Here is a 25,189-nt window from a genome sequence, read left to right on the forward strand (position 1 = left end):
CGTTCTGAACTTGAAATCCACCTAGATTAGTCTTGTTTTCACATGCAATGAATGACTTCAAATTCGGGTTCAAATTCATTTACTGTTTTGACCATAAACAACGTCAATTCCTTCACTTATTTGCATTATCAACCCAAATTCAAGTAACCCAGCATCAAAAGAACCATTAAGGGCTTTCCCATCTCTAAGTTCTAATTGTAGGCAAATAATCACCCTTGAACCAATTTCAAACTGATTGCTAATTTGAAACTCCGACGTAGCTTCAATCATTCCAATTTGACTCGTCAAGGCTCTTTGTAGTTGTTTCGCTCTCGCTCTTGTCATTGGACCATCTGAATCCTCTTGCATATTAGATTTAACTTTACGAGATGGATTATAATTCCCATGATACACATCATCTGATGGAGGGAATATCATCTCAAGTTTGCATATTGCCCTAACGGCATTCGTTTCAAGTCTTTCATTGTCATGTGTCTGCAACTTGTTGGAGCATATATCTCTAATGAAATGACTAATCTCTATGACTGCATCCCATATCCCCTTTAGCAACAAATCACGATAACCTGATGGAATGAGTGTTTGTATAAACACATTGTAGTCATGGCTCTTCATTCCATAACATCTGAATTCCTCTAGACTAACCAACCTTGATATGTTCAAGGCATGTCAATCGGGAAAATACAAACTCTTAAATCATTGCTAGACTAGTAGTTGTGAATTTTTCTCTAAGGCAAAGCTTGCTATGGGCTTTGCGACCTGTGACCCATCATAAACCAACTCCATATTTTTACGGTTACAAAACAATGCTATATCCATTCTAGCCTAGATGTTGTTTTTGTCTTCCCCTTCACGTCCATGTTAGTGTTGAAAATGTTCTTAAACACATTATTTTCTATGTGCATGACGTCAAGGTTATAGCAGAGGAGATTGGTTTTCCAATAAGGAAGCTCCTAGAAAATACTTTGCTTTACCCAGTTATGGGTCAAACCAAAACTAGAAAACTTCTGCTTACCGAATTGGAAACCAAACACAATGTGTTTTTCATGCAATATGGAAATGCTACTTTTCTATGCGTGCTCCAACCAGAAACCATTTCATAAACTGGAAAATTATTGATTGTCCAAATCAAAACTAGTCTCAGAAGAAAATTTTGTTTTCTCGATATATCATAACTCAAAGCCTTGAAGGACCACAACTGCGTTAACTCATCAATAAATGGTCGAAGACAAACATCTATATTCTAGACCAGACTATTAGGACCGGGTATGACCATAGATAAAAACATGAACTTCGGCCTCATACACATCCCCGGTGGCAAGTTATAAACCATAAGTATAACCAGCTAACAAGAATAAGAAGCAGCAAATGACCTGAATGGGTTGAATATGTCTGTACACAACCCAAGATGCAGGTTCCTTAATTCAGCAGAAAAGTGAGGATGCACACTATTAAAGTATTTCCATGCTTCACCGTTAGAATGATACACCATTACTCCATCTATCACATCATGTGATTGGTGTCATGTCATGTGCTCAGCAGTCATTGGTGACATGAATAACCTCTATAGTCTAGGTGTGATTGGGAAGTATCTAATTTTTTATATGCCACGAGAGTCTTTCACATGCTAGTTTTGGGTTTGTAATGGGAATGCCCACATATCATGCATTCGGTTAGCTTAGTATTTTCAAGGTAGTACAACATGCAGAAGTTAGGACACATGTTAATTTTTTGGTATCCTAAATCGAGGAGTTTCATCATGGACTTAGCAGTATAAAAGTTTCTCTTTTAGCTTGTTGCCTTTAAGTAAAATGCTTTTTTTCCATTCGATAATTATGTCATAACCAGCCTCACTCAACCCATAATCCGACTTCATGGTAAACACTTGTGCAACGACCGATAATTTGCTGTGATTTATATAGCCATCTCATAATGGTTCATCAAAATCTTTCAATAGAATAAAAAACCTGGCTGCATCTGCATTAGGTTCTTCTTCTACGATTGGACATTGACTGGCATTACCTTGATTTATTCTCATTGCATCCATAATCATATTCCTGTAAGGATTACTATTATCATTCACAACTCTATACACGTTGCTAGCACTAGAAGTTGACCCAACCATGCTCTCATTACGAACAAATAGTTCTCTATGTGCATACCAACACATGTAATCCTCCATAAACTCTTTGTGTAGAAGATGCATCGTTACAACATCTGGATGTAGAAAATTTTTATTTTTACACCTCCTACATGAACACCTAATACTGCCTCAACTAAAATTTCTCGGAATAAATGTTGTGAAATTAATAAAACCCTGAACCCCATTACAATAACCCATCCTCCACAATCTTTGGGGTAAATCTCAATACATCCATGACTTCTATCGAACATCTATAAAATAATGATGACAACACGTATTGATTAACTACGTTAAGTATATAAATTTACAAAAATATTGGTTTAGCTTAAGATTATTCAACTTACTTTCAAACTTCTCTTAAATATTCATTATCAATTATCTATGTCCATTCAAATTTATACACATTAATTTTAAAAAATTACAACTCGGCAATAACATTGACAAAATTTAAAACGGACCCGTTAAACAAGTTATTATTTATTTCATCACAATACACTTAAGTTGGTAATTCAACATAAGTTTCAACAATTTACAAACAAATACAATTTTACAAAATCTAAAACAAACCATAACAAGTACAAAGTTATAAATTCATACTACAAGGATGATTGTTTGTTGTTTGGGGGAGGTGGGGGGGAGTTTGTTTAGATGCAAGGATGGGGGGAGAAGAAGGAGAAATAAAGGAAGGGAGGGTTAATGGCCAAGACATAAATTAACTTTTATCGATGGAATCACCGATAAAATATTTTTGTTTGTGACTCCATCGGCCATTTTATTGGTGAAATAGACACGTCATTGTACGAATATCCCGGTTTGAATCATTCTGTAATTTCTTTAGGAAAATCGCCCACAAAAACTTCTAAGTCATCGCACTGTTTTGTTTTTTAAATTTATTTATATTCCGTCTTGGATTTCCTCGGTATATATCGATAGAATCTTTCTATCGGAATATATCGACGGTTTTAGCGAGGGAATCAATTTGGTCAGTACATATCACTGCAAATTACTAACATAAATATTTTATCGGTAATTCTATTTATATTTGTTGAATTTCTAGTAGTGATTCTTATTAAAATATTCATCAAGTCTTATAGTTCAGTAGTGGATGGTGCATGCTTTTTTTATTACATAAAAAAAAAACTTTCTTGTTTGGACCATGGCCTAAAGGGACTGCTTTCAGTCTGTTTGAGTTGGCCTGAACAAATTCCCATTTTTGTTTTCTCTTGTTTTTATTCCATAAAATTATTTGAGTCTTGTACACTACCACTAAAAATTCTCTGCTACGAGTATATAATTCAATGTATTTTTTTTAATCTCAAGATGTTAGTGTGGATGCACACCAAACCTTTTTTTTGTTTTTTCACATTTGGGCCATTTTCTATGCCAATTACAATTATATCACCTACAAATCCACCAACCACAAGCAAGCAACCATTTAACAATACAAGTAACCATACAATAATTTCAAAAATCACAAATCACAATTCAACACTCTCCAACATTCTTTGCTCTGTTATATATTGTCTCTCTCTTATATTTCACTAACATAAATGTAAGAGAATCCCCTATTTCCATAGAAATCTAGTTTTAAATGAAGAGCTTGTAGACCAGTGCTGAAGTCAGTCCCTTTACTAGCTGAAGATCGCTCCCCATGAAAAGCTCAATCTAGTTTGAAGTTTTTCATTACTTCATTAATAATAGTCTTCCATAAGCAAGCGGTTCAAGTTTCACCCCTTACAAAATTCTAATAAAATTAAAACACAGTGACAATAAAATACATCATTTGTTCTTTCACATAATGCTGCAGCCCCAAGACGCTGCAATAGCAGCACAACCGACAACTAAGCCTGCAACTTGCACTATCTTTTCAATGTTTTCAAGCACTTCTGTTCGCTTCTGAAATTAAAGATGAAGAACCATATTATTAGATATTTGGAACTAATATCCTGTTATCGGTAACATCCAAACTATAAAACAAATGATGTATTCTCATTATCACTATGCTATGTAGTAAAAGCGATTAGGACATTAAATTCAAAAGCTGCAATTATTGAAAGCTTTGAGATTCTTTTATACATGGAAATTTAATTAGAAAGACGTTATCAAATCCGACAAATAAATTTATAGAAACGAACTATTCGGATCACTGGTTTGATCAATAGGCCACTGCTTGTACTGTTGGGTTGTTTGTACTAAGTATATTTTACAATATATTAAGCACAAACAAGCTAGAATTTTTGTTAATCAGATCAAAACATCGATACACATTGTCATAGTTTTTTTTTTCCATTTTATTGATTAAAGATTTAGTTACTAATATTCTCCTTTATCAAATTGGAAAATAGGTTATACAGGAAAATAATGACAAATTGGAGTTAGTATCTTCTAAAAAATAATATGTATTTGTTAGTTTTCTTTATATGTGTGTGTATTAAATTGTATCTTTTTTAATTTCTAATTTTATTTTTATAATATTTTTAACAAAACGATAAGTTTTTTTAATTTGATGATAAACTTTTATTAGTTTGAGTTTCTTAATTCAAATATTCTTATTTTTTAAATATTTTTATATATAGATTTTTTCCAAGTAATGCTATTATCGGTCAATACAAATATTTTTGACTCGTGTTAATGATTTATGAGAATTGAACACAAGGAAAAAAACCTTAAGAAAACATATAGTGGAACAATCTAGTAAAAAACTAAAAGACTACAGTAACAAAACATATCATTATCAATAAAATTATGAATGGAAAATTTAGCATTTTTTTGGTTAATTGTGTGTTTGAGATAATTAGGTTTTACATGAAAATAAGGACAAATATGAGCTATTATTTTCTTAAAAATAACATGTATTTGTTAGTTTTCTTCATGCATAATATTCTTAAAAAATGCGAAGTTTTTTTTTAATTCAATGATAATTTTTATTGGTTTTGGTTTTTTAATTCAAATGTTGCTATTTGTTTTTTCAATTTTTATAAATATAGTTTTGTTTCTTAATTAAAGATCTTATCAGGCAATGCACATATTTTAATATTTAATAAAATTAAACGCAAAAAACCTTATCCAACATAAGTGGAACAATATAATTTTAAGATTATTTTATATGAAAATAAAATCCAGTGAAAACATTAAAAGTGCAAGAGCAAAACATATCTTTAATTCATTTTTATATACATAAATGATAGACATATGGACTCTTAACTAAAAAAAATACATAAAGCTTAACAAATATAGTTCTTGAAAAGCAGAATTCATAAAAAATAAAAATAATAAAAATAAAAATGTAAAAGGACACAATTTATATAGAAAAAATAGAAGAGAAAGTCGCTCCATTAACCGCATCACAAATGCATTTACAAAAACACTTATTTATTCATATTATATATACAAAAATACTTTATCCTGCTCGAGACTTAATTTGTGTACAATGGTAATGCCTAATGAAGAAGAGCAAGTGCATATATCCAATAATTGATTAAATTATGCCGATAAAAAAAAAAATAAGTATCATATGCTAAAATGATATAAATCGTCACTATATAAACAATTGAAAAAAATTAAAGAAAAAAAAAAGTTAAAGAGCTATAATTTTTAGATTTTGATTCGAAACATATACTTGAAAACTAGTTGATTTATCCTATTATTTCTCTTAATTTTTTCAATTGAATGAAAGAACATATATGAATCCCTAATAGTGAAGAAGCAATCTGCTAGAAAAATCCAATTCAAACCAAATCCACAATGAACGAAACATAATTAGAGGTATTAATTCGTTTCCAAAATTGGGAATTTTAAGCAATCTGAAGTATTTCTTTCTAGCATGCCATCATCTAACAGGGATCGAAGCTGATATCATTTTCAAAGATTAATTACCTGTTCGGGAGCTCTTACTGCCAAGCTCCTGCTTTTACTTAGTAAAGTAAAGTTATCCCAGAAGATGTGCCCATGGAGATGTTTGTACTTTTTTCCACCATAACAATCACAACAAAGATCATAGGTGCTACTAGCTGACTCATGATCACGACAGAAACATTGAAAGCAGCTGAAGTATACGTCTGCCAAGAACTTATCACAACAGTTGCAAAATAGAGCTCTTCCACTCTGCAAGATGTAGTACAAGACCTTTGTTTCCTCAAAATTCAATCTTCCATCGCCGTCCTTGTCCAGCTCTGTAAACAAGCTTCGATGAGTAAGAACCGTGTTGTTCTCTTTCTTGAGATACTCCTCGTATTCATCTTTGTCAATTTTCCCGTCACTGTTTTTGTCCATTCGATCGAAAATAGTTCTGGCATCATTCTTCTTTTCCTCGGGCAGATGTTCAAAATAAGCTACAGCAGCCTCGCGAATCCCCTCCATATCTCTTTATGCGTGTAATGTTTAAGAGGAGGAAAATTTAAGAGGATAATGGAAGAGGTAGGTTAGATCTGCAACTTCTAAACTCCGAAGGGACTCTACGAGGAACGGGCTAAACTCTAATATCAAATTTATTTGACTTAATTGTTTGGGTGCAATAAAAATTATTTTTTAAAATATATATTAAAATAATATTTTTTAAAATTATTTTTAATATTAATATATAAAAATAATTTAAAAATATTAAATAAAATTAATTTTTTTTTAAAAAAAACACGGTTATACACAATACCAAATAAAATTTTAAACCATGTATTCATGAGACCGTGTCCAAGAATCCTGTCTCTAGTCACTTGGTGCATAGTTGAAAGATCTGACCTTTATTCATATCCACGAAATACAGATGTCAAGTTAATCTACGGATTATTGGGTTAATTCTCATATTACCAAGTAAACTTGTGTGTGTGTGTATATTTATGTTTTATAATTTTCTATTTTATTAATTTCTAGACTTGGCTAAATTCATTAAGTAATGAACTAATATTTTGATTCATCCAAATTTAACTAAGTCAATACATTTTTTAGTTCCAATTTAATGAGGTCGCTAGATGGGATCTCATGTAGTTTTGGTTAAAGGGAATCGCCAGATGAGATTTCAGGTTGACCGAGCTACACACATTTTTCTAGTTTTGGTTTAATGAGGTCGCCAGATGGGATCTCATGTTGGTTCTGGTTAAAGGGGATCGCCGGACGGGATCTCAGGTTAGCCCAACCACACAGGATATTGGTTCTGGTTAAAGGGGATCGCTGGACGGGATCTCAGGTTAGCCCAACCACATACAGGATACTGGTTCTGGTTAAAGGGGATCGCCGGACGGGATCTCAGGTTAGCCCAACCACACACAAGATATTGGTTCTGGTTAAAGGGGATCGCCGGACGGGATCTCAGGTTAGCCCAACCACACACAGAATAATGGTTCTGGTTAAAGGGGATCGCCAGATGGGATCTCAGGTTAGCCCAACCACACACAGGATATTGGTTCTGGTTAAAGGGGATCGCCGGACGGGATCTCAGGTTAGCCCAACCACACAGGATATTGGTTCTGGTTAAAGGGGATCGCCGAACGCGATCTCAGGTTAGCCCAACCACGCAGATTTTGGTTTTGGTCCAAGGAGATCGCCTGATGGGATCTCAAGTTAAAAAAAAAGGGAAAGAAAAAGAAAAAGAGAGAAAAAAAAGAGAGAGGAAGAAAGAAAGAGAAGGAAAAAAAAGAAAGAAACATTTAGAGTTTACTAAAACAAGTTCTTGCTAATGGTAAAAAGGGAGCTTTGAATGTGGGGGCTGTTCTTATTTTACCTGAGGGGTTTGAATTAGCCCCTCCTGATCGTATTTCGCCAGAGATGAAAGAAAAGATAGGTAATCTCTCTTTTCAGAGTTATCGCCCCGCTAAAAAAGATATTCTTGTGATAGCTCCCGTTCCTGGTCAAAAATATAGTGAAATCACCTTTCCTATTCTTTCTCCGGACCCTGCTGCTAAGAAGGATGCTCACTTCTTAAAATATCCCATATACGTAGGCGGGAACAGGGGAAGGGGTCAGATAATTGAGAACTTTCCCCCTTTCCTCAACTCAAGCATTACAGCAGGCTTAAAGGTATACTTTCCTTCCTTGCTAGACTCAAATTCTCACCTCGTCCAACTCGACACATTGACCCTTCTTAGCTTAGTCAAAAAGAAACTTTTCAACCCCAGGGGCCTGCCTCTGACTTTGATTAGTATCGATGGAATTCTTGAAGATGAAAAGAAGAATTGAGATACCCTTGATCCCGAAGCGATCTGCCTTTTGTCTTTATCTTTCTCCCGGTAAGCCAAAGCTTACTATGCGAAACATTGAGGAGTTTTGCTTCGTAAGCATTGTAAAGAGGGGGCATCTGTTGCTACCCAATTTTTGACCCATGTTTTGATAAATTTTCAGAAAAATTCAAAAATAGCGAAAAACATTGAAAATCCAAAAAAATACGTTTTTAATACATTTGAATCGTTTTTTATCATTTTTAGCATCGTCTCAAAAGAATTTAAATTTTCAAAGATATTTGGAACGCGTTCAACTTTTAACGCATCATTTTTAAAATCATTAATTTTCCACTTTGAGTCGATGTTGATATTTGCTCGCTTTCAAAAATACAAAAAAAAATAAGAAAAATCAAAATTTACAAAAAAAAAAAGAGGAAAAGAGAAGGAAAGGAAAAGTTGAGGGACTAATTTGAAGTCCTAGCAAAACTTTTCCTATAAATACCATGCTACACTGAATTTTCCAAGGGGGGTCATTTTGTAATTTGAGAGAGGCAACACAAAAGCGGGGAAAACCCTAAAAAACTGAACTCTCATCTCCCTCACCCAAGGCAGCAGCCGCCAGCCCCCTACCCCCTGGCGTTGATTTTCCTTCTCCCTCTCAGCCGGTCCTCCTCCTCCTTCCCAGAACAGCCACACGGTCCTTCTCCCTTTGCCGACCACACCCACATTAACCTATTTCGGCCACAGCCCCCCCCGAAACAGCAGCTCTCTCACACCGTTTCCCCCATCTCCATCGACCAGCCTTCCAGAGGCAGCAGACCGACCGGACAATCGGCCTTCAGCTGGCCACACGCCACTCATGTTCCTCTGTGAACACAAAGCCTCTCCACTGCCTTCAACCGGCCCGAACGCAACAGCAACAACACAAGACCAGCCCCTCAGCCAGCGGAGTTTCCCCCATTTCAACAAATCTTCTTCTCCTTCGGTCTCCTCCACAGCAACTGAACGACAGCAGCCAGCCACCTCTTTGTCTCCTTCAACCAGTGTCGCCGACCGGTCAACTGCTCCCCCCTCTGGAGTTTGGGGACTATTTTGTAATTTTTAAATTATGTAATGTAACTTTTGTTTAGTGTTTAATTTTTTATAATTTTGTAATGTGATGTACAAAAAAGAAAAGAAAAGAAAAGAAAGAGAAAGAGAAAATAATAATAGAAAAAAGAGATGTGTGTGTTTGTGTATTTTTTTTTATGTATGTCATTGAATCAAAAGAAAAAAATGAATTTAATATTTTAATTTATATGCACAAATATCTAAAGGACAGATAAAAATCATGTTGTATTTCCCATAAAAATGTAGAACATGTATCTACATATATTTTGGGAACTAATAACTGATTTATCAAAGCCTTAGAATTGGGCTAAAACTTTATTTTTAAAAACACATCAAGTCCACGAAGCAGCTTACCTCAGGTAGGGTGCGTTAGGGGTGCTAATACTTTCCCTAACCACAACCAATTCCTTACCCATGAATTTCTGACAAGACCAGTATATCCGGTTTCCTAGTAGCCTTCAATTAAATACTAGGTGGCGACAACCAACGATGTAATCAAACAAATGAGAAACGAAAAAATCGCCAAGCCGACGCCGCGCGGATTTTTCTGACGTGTGGCAACCCGATCAGCTGCTCATTCAATATTTCTATGAAGGATTGATGCCTACTGACCGTAGTATCATTGATGCTGCAAGTGGAGGCGCATTGGTGGATAAGACACCCGAGGTTGCACGTCAATTGATCTCAAACATGGCAGCCAACTCAAAACAGTTTGGCACTCGTGGAGACTTCTCCAACAAACGAGTAAATGAGGTAAGTATTTCTAACCTTGAAAATAAAGTTAATGATCTTACTTCTCTTGTGCGTTCTTTGGCTTGTGGAAATGTGCAGGAGGTGAAAGTTTGTAGCATATGCTCCTTACAAGGACATGCTTCAGATATGTGCCCAACAATGCAAGAAGATTACATTGAACAAGCTCATGTAATTGATGGAGCATTCAACATACAACCCTAGCGTAAATATGATCCCTTTTCCAACACGTACAATCCCGGATGGAGAGATCATCCCAACTTACGCTACGGCAACCCATCCTAACAAGGCAATCAAGGCCAACAGTTCCATCCCCATGGATTTCAGCCCCAACAAAATTATCGAGCAAGACAGCCCCCTCCATTTACAAACTCCAATGTTATGGGGTCATCATCCAATGATGATCTTCGTGAGATGATGAAAACTTTGGCTTCTAACACTGTGACCTTGCAACAAAATGTCATGTCTTTTCAACAGGAAACAAGGTCAAGTATTCTGACACGACCAAAAGATTGATGTCTTCTCCCAAGTGCAGGAGTGTCAAAGTAATAAATAACCCGGCAAGACCGGGGTCGAACCACAGGGAGGTTACTTGTATAAATTATAGATAACAATAATACAACAACAACAATAATAATAATAGTGAAGAAGAAGAGGAAGAAGTTGATGAGAACTTTGAGATGAAAGATTAACGTAAGGATTAAACAATGATAACAACAAATGTCAAGGTTCAAGGATCCACTAATGGTACTTCAAACAAGTATAGTATAAACTCTTATTATTTAATTGGAAACCACACACAAAGGAGGTTCCAATCAGATTATAAATTGTTAACATGATTACATTAGTTATCTTATTCGAATAATGCTAATACTTGTAAATGTTGTCAGGCATTCATGATTATAACTTATGTTAACAACAAATCAAGTTCCTTTCATAGCTCAGGTGTCGGTTATACCATACAGTATGGGCTATGAAAGTGCCAAGTATTTATTGTACCAAGTGTTATACAACATAAATCTAGATTAACCATTTAACAAGCAAAGTATTAAAAGTGAACAAGATAACAAATATGAAGCATGTTAGTATCCAACATTAAGGTCCATGTTAAGTTTATATTATACTTATTCTTACACCATTAGTGTACCCTTTTCACCTTGACATAATTAATTTAGCTAGACATAATGAAAGAAAGAAACATAAATAAACAAGTAAAGGAAATGAAAAGCATAAGCAAGAGATTAATATAAGCAAAACTTAAGCATTACAAAATATAAAGAGAGAGCAAAAGTATGATCTTGATCTGAAAACCAAGATGCCTAAATACATGGCAAATGCCTCCTTTTATAGGCCAAAATTCGGAACTATTGATTTGTTGACTAATTGATGAGTGGGTGGCCACATCTTGACTTGGTGACAATTCTTATCTTCTTGTCTGCCAAAAACATCATTGATGACGTCATAATTTGAACAAACTTGAATCATGAAAGTTCTAGGAAATTGTCTCATCTTTCCAGGGTAAAAATTTGAGATCATTTGAACTTCTAGAACTTGAGATATGGGCTGAACACTGAACAGTGTCTGGGCTGCAGGACAGATTCGGACTTCTTTGTTGTTGCTACAATTTGGACTTGAAAACGGCCTTGTTAAATCTTGGGCTCCACATGAAAGTTGTAGGCCTATGTCTTATCTTTCCATCCATATAAAATGGACCTAAATCCAAGATCTACAACTCCAGATATGACCCAATTACCGAACTGTGTTCCAATTTGGACTGCACCAGCATCTCTTTGGCCATCTTTTTGTCCTTTCAATTTCAGTACTTCAACTCATCAATCAATTCTTTCATTTATGTGATAGGCCTGCATTTAAGATTAACATTTACCATAAATTAAAGGTATCTTATGTAATTAGATATGTTATTATAAAACATGCTTTAGTTAAGGAGTTATTGATACTTCAAGTGCAAAATGATGATATAAAACCTTGATAAAAATGCACTTTTAAGTACTAATCACACCCCCCAACCAGCTTATTACTAGTCCCTAGTAATTAAAGCGTTAAAATAGAAAAACAATTTGCAAATTCCACAAAGCAAGGCATTCATCATTCAACTTCCATTAATCTATCCAGATAAACAAACTCTCATTAAATTTTATATATCTGCTCAATACCTCTTAAACAAAATATTAATAAACCTTCCTTGTTATGTGCTCAATGTATGAAACATAGATGATGGGGCTTTTGTTGGAAGAAAACAATATTTTGTTCTAATGTTTAAGGTTAACTTCCTTGGGTTGGGATTATTTTATTTTATTTTACTTTTTTTTTTAAAAAAATATCTATACATATAACATAAAACACAATGCATCTTTAACCCATGTAACGAGCTTTCGGCTAATGACTCCCAAACCAGTTGATCTTAGGGCATTAGGTGTTGAGACACCCCTACGAGCTTAGTAACTCGGGTTGCAGATACTGATACGTAGATAGTGCAATGTTTGATTCCCTTAAGCTTTTCTCCTTAACCCATGTAACAAGCTTTGGGCCAATAGCTCCCAAGTCAGTTGACTTTAGGGTATTAGGTGTTAAAACACCCCTTCGGGCTTAATTGCTTAGGTTAGGGAGGCTACGAAATCAAACTTATCTACGTTTTTATTATCATCATTTTCTTTTTCTTTTTCTTTTTCTTTTTCTTCTTTTTTTTTTCTTTTTTTTTCTTTTTTTATTTTTTTGCAAATTATAGACTATCCCTATCCCTTAGTTGTTACCTTTAACAAAAGAACATAAATAATGTAATAATCCAATGTGCAACCCACAATCATATGTTAAAGTGTGTGTGTGAAAATGAAGGTTTAAGAATATTTGTTAAATGAGTATATGAGCAGAACCAAGTGATAACAATGCGAGAGTTTGTAAACCTGAATATTTCAAGAAGTATTCTAATAGGCCTTGTTATGAATGTTGCAAATAACCATTAGAAAATGTTTACTAAGATGCGTCTCAAGAGTCAATAAAATTCCCCCTTACTCTACCATCCTAGTAATAACAGTTTTGCCAAATGGTTTTTAAAAACAAAAACAGTTAGTTGGTTAGTTTTTTTTTTTTTTTTTTTTTTTAATGTCAACTACTATCCTCTCCCCCCAACCAAAACGAGACATTGTCCTCAATGTCATAAGATAGAAAGATAGAGTATAGAAGACATCACCTGAAACAACGAACACTGACAAACCTGAAACACACTTAAACAAATATAAGAGACAACAAAACAGAAAAAAAATATTATGCTATTAATAAAACTGAAAGACATAAATTTTTACAAACTCAGACTCAAATCGTAGTTGTGATTGTGGCTCACATCTTCCCTTGGTTTTACGTCCAAGAACGGCTTAAACGCCCTCTATGGGTCGGGGATAAGCTTCCCATCCAGTTTTCTTAAAAACTGGCAAACAGGGTCTTTTTTAGTCAGATTCCCAAGACTAAGTCTATCATGTTCTTTATGAAAATGGGGTCATAAGTCGTGAAATGCACAATGCACATTTCCACCAGGATATGTCTCCAAAGTCAATAGAAGATTATCTAAAGATTCCTTATGTTTTGAAATAAATCCTGACTTTTGACAATTTTCACAAGCTTTGCAGAATGCATGCGTGTCCTTGAACATGGTAGGCCAATAAAATCCATTTTGAAAGATTTTCGCAATGGTCTTTTTTGACGAGAAATGACTCCCACATGCTTCAGAATGACAAAATTTAATGACATTACTTACCTCATGTCAGGAATGCATCTTCGAAATATTTGATCAGGACAATATTCGAATAAGTAAGGGTCATCCCAATAAAATTTCTTCACTTCGTTCAGAAACTCACCTTTGTCTTCGGTACTCCAATGAGTTGGCAAATCTCCTGAGGCAAGGAAATTGATATTTTTAGCAACCCAAGGCATTGAACTAAGAGAAAGTAAGGATTTGCCAGGAAAGTAATCATCGGTTGGTGTGATGTTAGATATTGAATCTGTTGTCACTCTTGACAAAAGATTCGCATCAACATTTTCAATGCCTTTTTCATCCGTGATTTCTTCCTGAGAATAAGTCATTTGCAAATCTTCAAATTCATCAAACTCAGTATTACTCAAAGTAGATTCAAATTGATCATAAACCAATTCTTCAATAAAATCTACTTCTTGTAAATCATTATCATCTCGAGGTTGCTTGCAAATGTTGAAAATATTCATCTCCAATGTCATGTTCCCAAATGATAGCTTCATCAGTCCATTCCTACAATTAATCAATGCATTAGAAGTTGCAAGAAATGGACGTCCTAAAATAACAGGAAATGAATTGCATGCTTCAACAGGTTGTGTGTCCAAGACAATAAAATCCACAAGATAAATGAACTTATCGACTTGTACTAACACATCTTCAACTATTCCTCTAGGCACTTTTACAGATCTATCGGCAAGTAAAAGAGTTACAGAAGTTGGTTTTAACTCACCTAGATTGAGACTTTGAAAAACTGAATATGGAAGTAAATTCACACTAGCTCCAAGATCAAGTAAGGCTCTTTCAATTTTATGTTCTCCAATAAAGCAAGAAATTGTAGGACAACCAGGGTCTTTATATTTCAAAGCATTATTGTTCTGAAGAATGGCACTTACTTGTTCGGCTAAAAAGGCTTTCTTTTTCACATTCAGTTTTCTCTTCACAGTGCACAGATCTTTCAAAAATTTAGCATAAGAAGGAACCTGTTTAATAGCATCCAACAAAGGTATATTGATCCTTACCTGTTTGAAAGTTTCAAAGATTTCAGAGTTGTGATTGACTTTCCTTTGTTTAGTCATGGCATGAGGAAATGGAAGTGCTGGCGGAGAATCAGTCTTTTCTTTGCAATGATCAGATTCAAGCCCTTCCTTACCCTCAGAGATTGATTCATCATCATTCTCACAAGGTTCAAGAATGGGTTTTTCAATAACCTTACCACTGCGAAGAGTGATGACTGATTTTACGTGATCCATGTGTTGGCTTCCCGAACTACTTGCATTCACATTGTATTGCCCCTTTGGATTTTGTTGTGGTTGAGAAGGAAACTTACCTTTCTCTTGGAAACTAAGAACAAATGTCAATTTTGCAAGAGTATCTTTAAAATCTGTCATGCTTTGAGCAAGTTGAGTGTTAATTGCCTCTTGCTTTTCCATAAATACATGCAATGTTTCCTCAAGATTTCTTCTAGGAGGTGGAGCATAAGGAGGTGCATATCCATGAGAATTTTGAAAATTATGATGTGCTTGAAATGGTGGCTGTGAAGTTTGAGCATTATTGTTCTCACTCTTCCAACTGAAATTTGGATGATTTCTCCAACCAGGGTTATATGTTTGTGAATATGGGTTATGGTTGGGCCTTTGAAAACTGTTTAATGCATGGGCTTGTTCATGGAGACATTCTTTAAAAGAAGGCAAGGTTGGACACTCATTGGTTGAATGTTCGTTGGTTTCACAGATTTGACATGCAATGTCTTGAACAGATTTTAGTTGACCACTCTTTTTTAATTCTAGTGCCTCAACCTTTCTAGCTAAAGATGCAAACTTGGCTTGGAGGTCATGATCTTCCCTAAGGTTGTACATACCTCCACTAGATGTATGAGGTTGGGTTTTACTTGGTGCCTCATAAGTACCTGTGGTGTCCCAATTTTGCGCATTTTCAGCTAGCAAGTCTAGGTATTCCATTGCTTCGTTAGGGTCTTTATCCTCAAAAGTTCCATTGCACATCAATTCAACCATTTGCCTATCTCTAGGAGTTAACCCTTCATAAAAATGTGAAACTAATCTCCATGTTTCAAAACCATGATGGGGGCAAGTATTAAGCAAGTCTCGATACCTATCCCAACATTGGTAAAATGTTTCTCCTGGTTTTTGAGAGAAAGTAATGATTTGTCTTTTGAAAGAGTTTGTTCTGTGGGATGAAAAAAACTTCTTTAAAAATTGTTGTTGCATTTCATCCCAAGCATGAATGGATCCAGGTCTCAAATTTTGTAGCCATGTTTTAGCTTTATCTTTTAATGAAAAAGGAAAAAGCTTCAATCTAATGGTGTTCATGCTACAATTTGAGTCATTATATGTGTTGCAAACCTCCTCAAATTCCCTTAAATGCAAGTATGGATTTTCTAAATCTAAGCCATGAAAAGATGGTAAAAGTTGAATAATGCCTGTCTTAAAATTAAAATGAGATGCATCAGGAGGAAAAACTATGCATGAGGGTGCACTTGTTCTTGTGGGATTCATGTGGTCTCTAAGAGTTCTAACCTGAATATTCTCATTATTCTCATTATGAAGTGATTGGTTATCTTCTTCAGCCATATTTTCTGAAAATGATGAGGATACCCTACAAAGTCTACCACTTAATGTATGTGACCACACTCTCATGCACGTGTAAGAAGAGAATAAAAGGAAGAAGAAAACAAAAGAAAAACAAACAAAACAAAAGAAACAAAGTTAGATAAAAGAAAAGAGAAAAGAGAAAATAAAATAAATACTATAATTTGTACAAGAATTTACCTCCCCGGCAACGGCGCCAAAAACTTGACACGACCAAAAGATTGATGTCTTCTCCCAAGTGCAGGAGTGTCAAAGTAATAAATAACCCGGCAAGACCGGGGTCGAACCACAGGGAGGTTACTTGTATAAATTATAGATAACAATAATACAACAACAACAATAATAATAATAGTGAAGAAGAAGAGGAAGAAGTTGATGAGAACTTTGAGATGAAAGATTAACGTAAGGATTAAACAATGATAACAACAAATGTCAAGGTTCAAGGATCCACTAATGGTACTTCAAACAAGTATAGTATAAACTCTTATTATTTAATTGGAAACCACACACAAAGGAGGTTCCAATCAGATTATAAATTGTTAACATGATTACATTAGTTATCTTATTCGAATAATGCTAATACTTGTAAATGTTGTCAGGCATTCATGATTATAACTTATGTTAACAACAAATCAAGTTCCTTTCATAGCTCAGGTGTCGGTTATACCATACAGTATGGGCTATGAAAGTGCCAAGTATTTGTTGTACCAAGTGTTATACAACATAAATCTAGATTAACCATTTAACAAGCAAAGTATTAAAAGTGAACAAGATAACAAATATGAAGCATGTTAGTATCCAACATTAAGGTCCATGTTAAGTTTATATTATACTTATTCTTACACCATTAGTGTACCCTTTTCACCTTGACATAATTAATTTAGCTAGACATAATGAAAGAAAGAAACATAAATAAACAAGTAAAGGAAATGAAAAGCATAAGCAAGAGATTAATATAAGCAAAACTTAAGCATTACAAAATATAAAGAGAGAACAAAAGTATGATCTTGATCTGAAAACCAAGATGCCTAAATACATGGCAAATGCCTCCTTTTATAGGCCAAAATTCGGAACTATTGATTTGTTGACTAATTGATGAGTGGGTGGCCACATCTTGACTTGGTGACAATTCTTATCTTCTTGTCTGCCAAAAACGTCATTGATGACGTCATAATTTGAACAAACTTGAATCATGAAAGTTCTAGGAAATTGTCTCATCTTTCCAGGGTAAAAATTTGAGATCATTTGGACTTCTAGAACTTGAGATATGGGCTGAACACTGAACAGTGTCTGGGCTGCAGGACAGATTCGGACTTCTTTGTTGTTGCTACAATTTGGACTTGAAAACGGCCTTGTTAAATCTTGGGCTCCACATGAAAGTTGGAGGCCTATGTCTTATCTTTCCATCCATATAAAATGGACCTAAATCCAAGATCTACAACTCCAGATATGACCCAATTACCGAACTGTGTTCCAATTTGGACTGCACCAGCATCTCTTTGGCCATCTTTTTGTCCTTTCAATTTCAGTACTTCAACTCATCAATCAATTCTTTCATTTATGTGATAGGCCTGCATTTAAGATTAACATTTACCATAAATTAAAGGTATCTTATGTAATTAGATATGTTATTATAAAACATGCTTTAGTTAAGGAGTTATTGATACTTCAAGTGCAAAATGATGATATAAAACCTTGATAAAAATGCACTTTTAAGTACTAATCATATTCACAACTTGGAAAAGCAAATGGGGCAAGTAGCTTCAAGTGTAGGGAAATTGGAAGCACAAATGAATGGAAAGTTGCCTTCCCAAGCATTAAATCCAAAAGAGAATGTTAGTGCAATCATGCTGCGAAGTGGGAAAGAACTTGAAGAGAAAAGGTTGAAACAAATTGAGATGGAGGAAGAAGAAGAGATAGAAACTGAATTGAGTATAAAGAAAGAACATCCTCCTCCTCCACAAACCGAAACAAAGACCAACACTCCAAAGGTAACTTATCACTCAATTAATTCCAGTTTTAAAATAATTCCACCCTTTCCTGTGAGTTCTTCTAGGTCTAAGAAAGAAGACAAAGAAAAAGAGATCTTAGAGGTTTTCAAGAAAGTGGAATTGAACATTCCTTTGCTTGATGCTATCAAGCAAATTCCCAAGTATGCAAAATTCTTGAAGGAGTTGTGTACTACCAAGAGAGCTTTCAAACTGAAAGGTCATGAAACGGTAAGTATGGGTGAAGTTGTATCTACCGTTGTTCAAAAGAATCTACCTTTGAAACAAAAAGACCTAGGTGCGTTTACTATCCCATGTGTTATTGGTAATGCTAGTTTTAAAAGAGCTTTATGCGATTTAGGTGCATCCATTAGTGTTATGCCCAAACATGTTTATGATTCTCTTAGTCTTGAGCCTTTGAATAAAACTAGCATTGTAATACAACTTGCGGATCGTAGTTTTGTTTACCCACTTGGTGTGATAGAAGATGTCCTAGTCAAGATTGATAGTTTGGTTATTCCATGTGATTTTTATATTTTTGATATGGAACATGATTCTTGTGATTCATCAACCAGCACTCCTTGGGAGACCATTCTTGAAAACCGCTAACATAAAGATTGATTGTGGTAAGGATACCTTGTCTATGGAAGTAGGAGATGAAAAAATTGAATTCAATTTTCATGATGCAATGAAATATCCTTATAGCAATGTTTATTCTATCACATGCTATGACCAAATTGATAAGTGTGTGTAGCAAGTTTGTGATTTTGATTGCGAAGACAAATAAAGCATAACTTTGAGCTATGGCTATGATTTCACCAAGATAGAAGAGATGGAGAGGCACGTGTGTGTTCCCCAAAACGTGCACGAATCAGTATTGGCCTTATAAGCTTTGCAAACCATTCCCCATGGTAATGTCTTTGTTGATTTAGTACTCTCACATAAAAAGCTTTTGCCATCTATTTTACAGGCCCCTGAGTTAGAATTAAAACCTTTGCCCGATAATTTGAAGTATGTATTCATTGACGACAACAATACACTTCCCGTTATCATAGCAAAAGGTTTGACAAGTATGCAAGAGGAAAAGCTTGTGAAGTTGTTGTGTGATCACAAGACGGCCATTGGATGGACTTTAGCCGACATCAAGGGCATTAATCCCTCAATGTGTATGCATCACATACTATTGGAGGACAACGCAAAACCAACAAGGGAAATGCAAAGGAGGTTGAACCTGCCGATGATGGAGGTAGTGAAAGCTGAAATTTTGAAACTGTTAGATGCAGGAGTCATTTACCCTATCACTGACAGTAAACGGGTCGCGCCAATCCATGTGGTGCCCAAAAAGACCGGAATCACGTTGGTGAAAAACAAAAATGATGAGCTCATTCCTACTCGCATCTCGAGTGGATGGAGAATGTGTGTTGATTACAAAAAGCTCAATCTTTCTACACGCAAAGATCATTTCCCATTACCATTCATGGATCAAATGCTTGAACGCCTAGCAGGTAAGTCTTTTTATTGCTTTCTTGATGGATATAGTGGATACAATCAGATTGTTATTAATCCCGAGGATAAAGAAAAGACTACATTTACATGTCCATTTGGTACATATGCATATAGGAGAATGCCTTTTGGTCTTTGTAATGCTCCTGCAACTTTTCAAAGATGCATGATGAGTATTTTATGGATTAGAGGTTGATAAAGCTAAGATAGATGTTATTTCATCATTGCCTTACCCCTCATGCGTGAGGGAAGTTCGTTCTTTTCTAAGCCATGCAGGTTTCTATCGACGCTTTATCAAAGATTTCTCGAAGATTATAGCACCCTTGTGCAAACTATTAGCCAAAGAAGTGGATTTTGTGTTTGATCAAGCATGTAAAGATGCCCATGATGAGCTTAAGAGATGTGTCACATCTGCCCCTATCATCCAACCACCAAATTAGGATGAACCTTTTGAGATCATGTGTGATGCGAGTGACTATGCGGTAGGAGTTGTGCTTGGGCAAAGAATTGGGAAGAATTTGCATGTTATCGCCTATGCTTCTCGCATGTTGGATGGAGCACAATGCAATTACCATACAACTGAAAAGGAACTTTTTGTAGTGGTGTTTGCTCTTGAGAAATTCAGGTCATATCTACTTGGTACAAAATTCATTGTTTTTACTGATTATACAGCTCTCAGGTATCTTTTGAAGAAGAAGGAGTCCAAACCAAGACTGATTAGGTGGATCTTGCTTTTACAAGAATTCGATCTTGAGATCAAAGACAAAAAAGGTGATGAAAACCATGTGGCTGATCACTTGAGCCGACTGAGGACAAAGGATATACAGATCGAAACAATAAGAAAGACATTCCCCGATGAGCAGTTGTATATGTTGCTTTCCTCTACAAGACCATGGTATGCTAATTTGGTAAACTATTTAGTCACCAAAGAATTCCCTCCAGGTTTGTCTAAACCCCAAAAAGATAAGTTACGAGCTGATGCTAAATATTATTTTTGGGACGATCCTTACCTTTGGAAATTTTGTGCGGATCAAGTAGTTAGGAGGTGTGTACCACAAGATGAATTTCATTCCATTCTCACTTTTTGTCATTCTCATTCTTGTGGTGGGCATTTTGGAGCAAAAAGAACAGCCCATAAGGTACTTGAAAGTGGTTTCTATTGGCCTTCTATTTTTAAAGATGCATATCACTTCTGCAAATCATATGAAAAATGCCAAAGAACAGGTAATATCACTCATAAGAATCAAATGCCTTTAACAAATATTCTTGTAAGTGAAATTTTTTATGTTTGGGGTATTGACTTTATGGGTCCATTTCCTTCTTCATTTGGCAATCTTTATATTCTTCTTGTTGTTGATTATGTGTCTAAATGGATTGAGGCAAAAGCCACACGAACTAATGATGCTAAGGTTGTTTTAGATTTTGTCAAGACTCATATATTTGACAGGTTTGGAATCCCTAAAGCTATCATTAGCGATCGTGGCACTCATTTTTGTAATCGTTTCATGGAAGCATTGCTATGCAAATATCATGTGACTCATCGAACTTCCACAACATATCATCCTCAAACGAATGGCCAAGCTGAAATTTCAAATCGAGAAATCAAGTCCATTTTGGAGAAAACAGTGCAACCTAATCGGCGAGATTGGAGTCTACGTCTTGGAGATGCACTTTGGGCTTATCGGACTACATATAAATCACCTATAGGAATGTCACCTTATAGAATGATTTATGGGAAAGCATGTCATCTACCAGTGGAGCTTGAACACAAAGCTTTTTGGGCCATTAAACAATGTAACATGGATTATAATGCTGCTGGGATTGCAAGAAAACTGCAACTACAAGAGTTGGAAGAAATTCGAAATGATACTTACGAGAATGCAAGGATTTACAAAGAAAAGACTAAGAATCTTCATGATCGAATGCTTACAAGAAAGGAGTTTCATGTTGGAGACAAAGTCCTTCTTTATCATTCGCGTTTGAAACTTTTTCTTGGAAAATTGCGCTCTCGTTGGATTGGACCCTTTGTTGTTTCTAATGTTTTTCCTTATGGTGCAGTTGAAATTACAAGTTTAGAAACCAACAAAGTACTCAAGGTCAATGGGCATCGTTTGAAACCTTTCTATGAAGGTTGGACGAAAGAACTCACCGCTTCTATAGAGTTAGCTGAACCAATTTATGAAGAATGAGCATGCCACATGTCAAGCCAATGACATAAAACAAAAACGCTTACTGGGAGGCAACCCAGCACAAAAAAAATCAGATTTGCTTTCTTTTTCCTTATCTTTTATTTTTTTGCATTTTAATTTATTTTCTATCATTCTCTTATGTTCCTTTGCTTTTATTTCAACATTGAGGACAATGTTGTGTTTTAAGTGTGGGGGTATTGGGAGAATTTTAGTTTTCTTTGTTGTTCTAAAAAAAAAAATGTGTTTGATCTTTTTAACTCCTATTGGTTTTTGAGAATTTGAGTATTATGTATGAGAATTAATTGAGATAGATGAAGATATAAATCAAATGAAGAAGTATGCATGTAAATTTTAAGGTTTAATTGGTTTAGGGATTGACTTTGAGAATTTGCCATGTTGACTTTATAGTGTTATACTAATGCAAGCTTTTGAGCCTTCAACATTATATTCTTTGAGTGTGCATTCTTTCAATGATATGTATCTCTAGAATTTGCTTCATATCTCATTGAGATTATATTCCATTACAAATATACATGAAGATGATACAGGCATTAGGAATTTTAATCACTTGAACCAAAAAGTCAACCTAAAGCATATTATCCTTGGTAAGCCCCTTTTGAGCTTGTTTATCTTTTCTTTGCTTTATCCATGTATAAGCCTTAACTTTTTATATGTTTTCCTTTTCCCCTGGCCAAGGATTAGTAGAGTATATACTTATGATATCTCATGGAATTATGGTTGGAAATTATGTGAAAAGAAAGAAGAAGTGATGCTTGATGAAAAGATGGGCAAAGTTGCCAAAGGTAAAAAAAAAAAGAGAAAAAAAGAGAAAAAAGTGTTCCTTTATGTTCTTAAGATTTTATGTTGAAAGAGCTTGAAATCAAAAGAAGTTAAGCATTGGTGATTAAAGATGAAAAATTTATGTGCTTTGATGAAATATCTTGTTTGAAATATCATTTTTCAGAATGCTCTACTTTCTTTGGTTTGAACCTTTCCTTTTACTTTCTTTTACCTCACTTTAACCTTAGCCCCATTACAACCAGAAAATAAGACCTTTTGATTCATGTAGTACTTGTAATAAGTTGCTAATGAAGATGAGATTGAAAAGCAAGCTTATGGTAGAACATACTTTTTGATTGAATTTGAGAGATTTAAACACATAAACCCTAAACACATGAGTGTTGGAGTGTATATCAATGAGAGGACCTATCACTTTGGCATGACATAGATTTCATTTAAATTCCGATGATTGATTGAGTTTTGAAGTTTGCATGTAAATGAATTCATAAGAATTAAACTATTTATCCTTCATGATTGTATTCTTATTTATAATGCATATATTCTTGGACATTGATGGAAGATTAAGAGATTGATCATAGTTTTTTTTCAATTTGATTTTATTTATCCTTTCTCGAGGATGAGCAAGAGCTAAGTGTGGGGGTATTTGATGTCACCATATTATTCGATAGTTTCACCCACATCTACCTAATGTTTTGTCCATGTTTTATATATAAATTAACTTGATATTCTTTGTTTTATGTTTTGAAGGCATTTTTGGATGAAAGATGCAAAAAGGAGTAAATTGGAGGTAATTGGCAGATTTGACGTTCAGTCGATGTTTTGTGCAGAGAGTGAGTTCTAGAGATCGAAATGAAGTGATTCTAGTGGTACTACAAAGCTCACATCCATACCTTTCTGGAAATGTAATGCAAGAAAAATAAAAGGAGAAAGAGCATGAAAATCACATCCTGCAAAGTCAAATCTCGCATTTTGCCAGTGTTGACCTTTGGCCATTCAAAATTTAATATCTGGAGCTACAAAAGTCCAATTGCTGCAAACTCAATTTTCTTGAATTCCTAATTCAAATACCTATCCACGCTCAAAAGTTCAGCAAACAATGATGTCATATGAGGGAGATATGAGTTTCCAAAGATGACAACTGAATTCTGCCAGCAAATAGGTTTCGTGAAGAAACGAGTCCAAATTACATTCCGAAGCATTTAAACCGACATCCAAGTTTTTATATCAGTAATTTAGTTCCTCTAGGTCAGAGTTTGAAGATTTCATGCAAGGCTATTTCTCCTTTTTAGGAAAAATAGTTATTGAAGTACTTAAATGTAAACTGTCAACTTAAGGAAGGACTATTTTGTAAAATAGAGACTAGGGTTTCTTAGCATATAAAAAGAAAGAGAGAAGGGGCAGCAGCCAGCAGAAAAGAGGGAGAGCAGAAGGAGGCAGCAGCCAGCAGCCAGCAGCCAGCAAAGAATAAACACAAATTCTCTCCTCTACAAACCCAAAAAATCATGTTTTTTTCATTCTTTAGAAGTAGTTGTTCAATAGTTATGCAAGGCTAAGCTCTTTTCTTGGTTGCAAGGACACAACAAACCTTCGGATTTCAAGAACCGTGAGATTTATTCTTCCTTCTATTTTCAGTTTATGTTATGAATGAGTATGATTGTTTTCCTATGCATATTTCCTATGATTGTTGTTGATGATTGCTATAGCGGACTCTAAGTTATTGTTGTGAACAATCTATTGCTAAGTTTAATATCAAAACCGGAGTTGTGATATATGAACTTGTGAAGCAATTAAGCTTGATAATTGTGGCGGAACTACGTTATTGAACTTAGGGAGAACATTAGAACAAAGTGACACAAGCTGCGGACAGCTTGTATGTTAATCTTGATGAAATTATCTAGTTCTTAAAGCTACCATTAAATTGAATCATTAGTGCAGACACTTTGATTGTTTATTGGTTAGGATTAGTTATACGGCGGATCCGTCAATTAATCAACGTTAAGAAAAGATAAAATTTCAGAACATAAACTGCAATTTTCGTTTCAAGGATCGGTTCTAATTTCCGTTGGTGGATGTGTGCTTGCGACCAAGGTTTGTTTTCTTGATAAGTTTTGGTTTTAATTGATTTTGTTTGCTAGTTTAATTGCTGCCATAGTTTAGATAATCACAAACCAAATCCCCCCAATTACATAG

General features: G+C 34.9%; 1 protein-coding gene across 1 annotated transcript; it reads right to left on the minus strand.

Annotated features, from left to right (window-relative positions):
- Positions 1-3,574: 3,574 nt before the first annotated feature.
- LOC133668333 (uncharacterized) lies at positions 3,575-6,617 on the minus strand. Its single transcript, XM_062088110.1, has 2 exons — positions 6,017-6,617; positions 3,575-4,036 (listed from the first exon to the last, which is right to left on the minus strand). The coding sequence occupies exons 1-2, from the start codon at positions 6,497-6,499 to the stop codon at positions 3,932-3,934; spliced, it is 588 nt and encodes a 195-aa protein (XP_061944094.1). The 5' UTR covers positions 6,500-6,617; the 3' UTR covers positions 3,575-3,931.
- Between the last annotated feature and the right edge of the window lie 18,572 nt (positions 6,618-25,189).

The sequence above is a fragment of the Populus nigra genome, chromosome 11 (assembly GCF_951802175.1).
Source record: "Populus nigra chromosome 11, ddPopNigr1.1, whole genome shotgun sequence".
Classification (NCBI taxonomy): domain Eukaryota; kingdom Viridiplantae; phylum Streptophyta; class Magnoliopsida; order Malpighiales; family Salicaceae; genus Populus; species Populus nigra.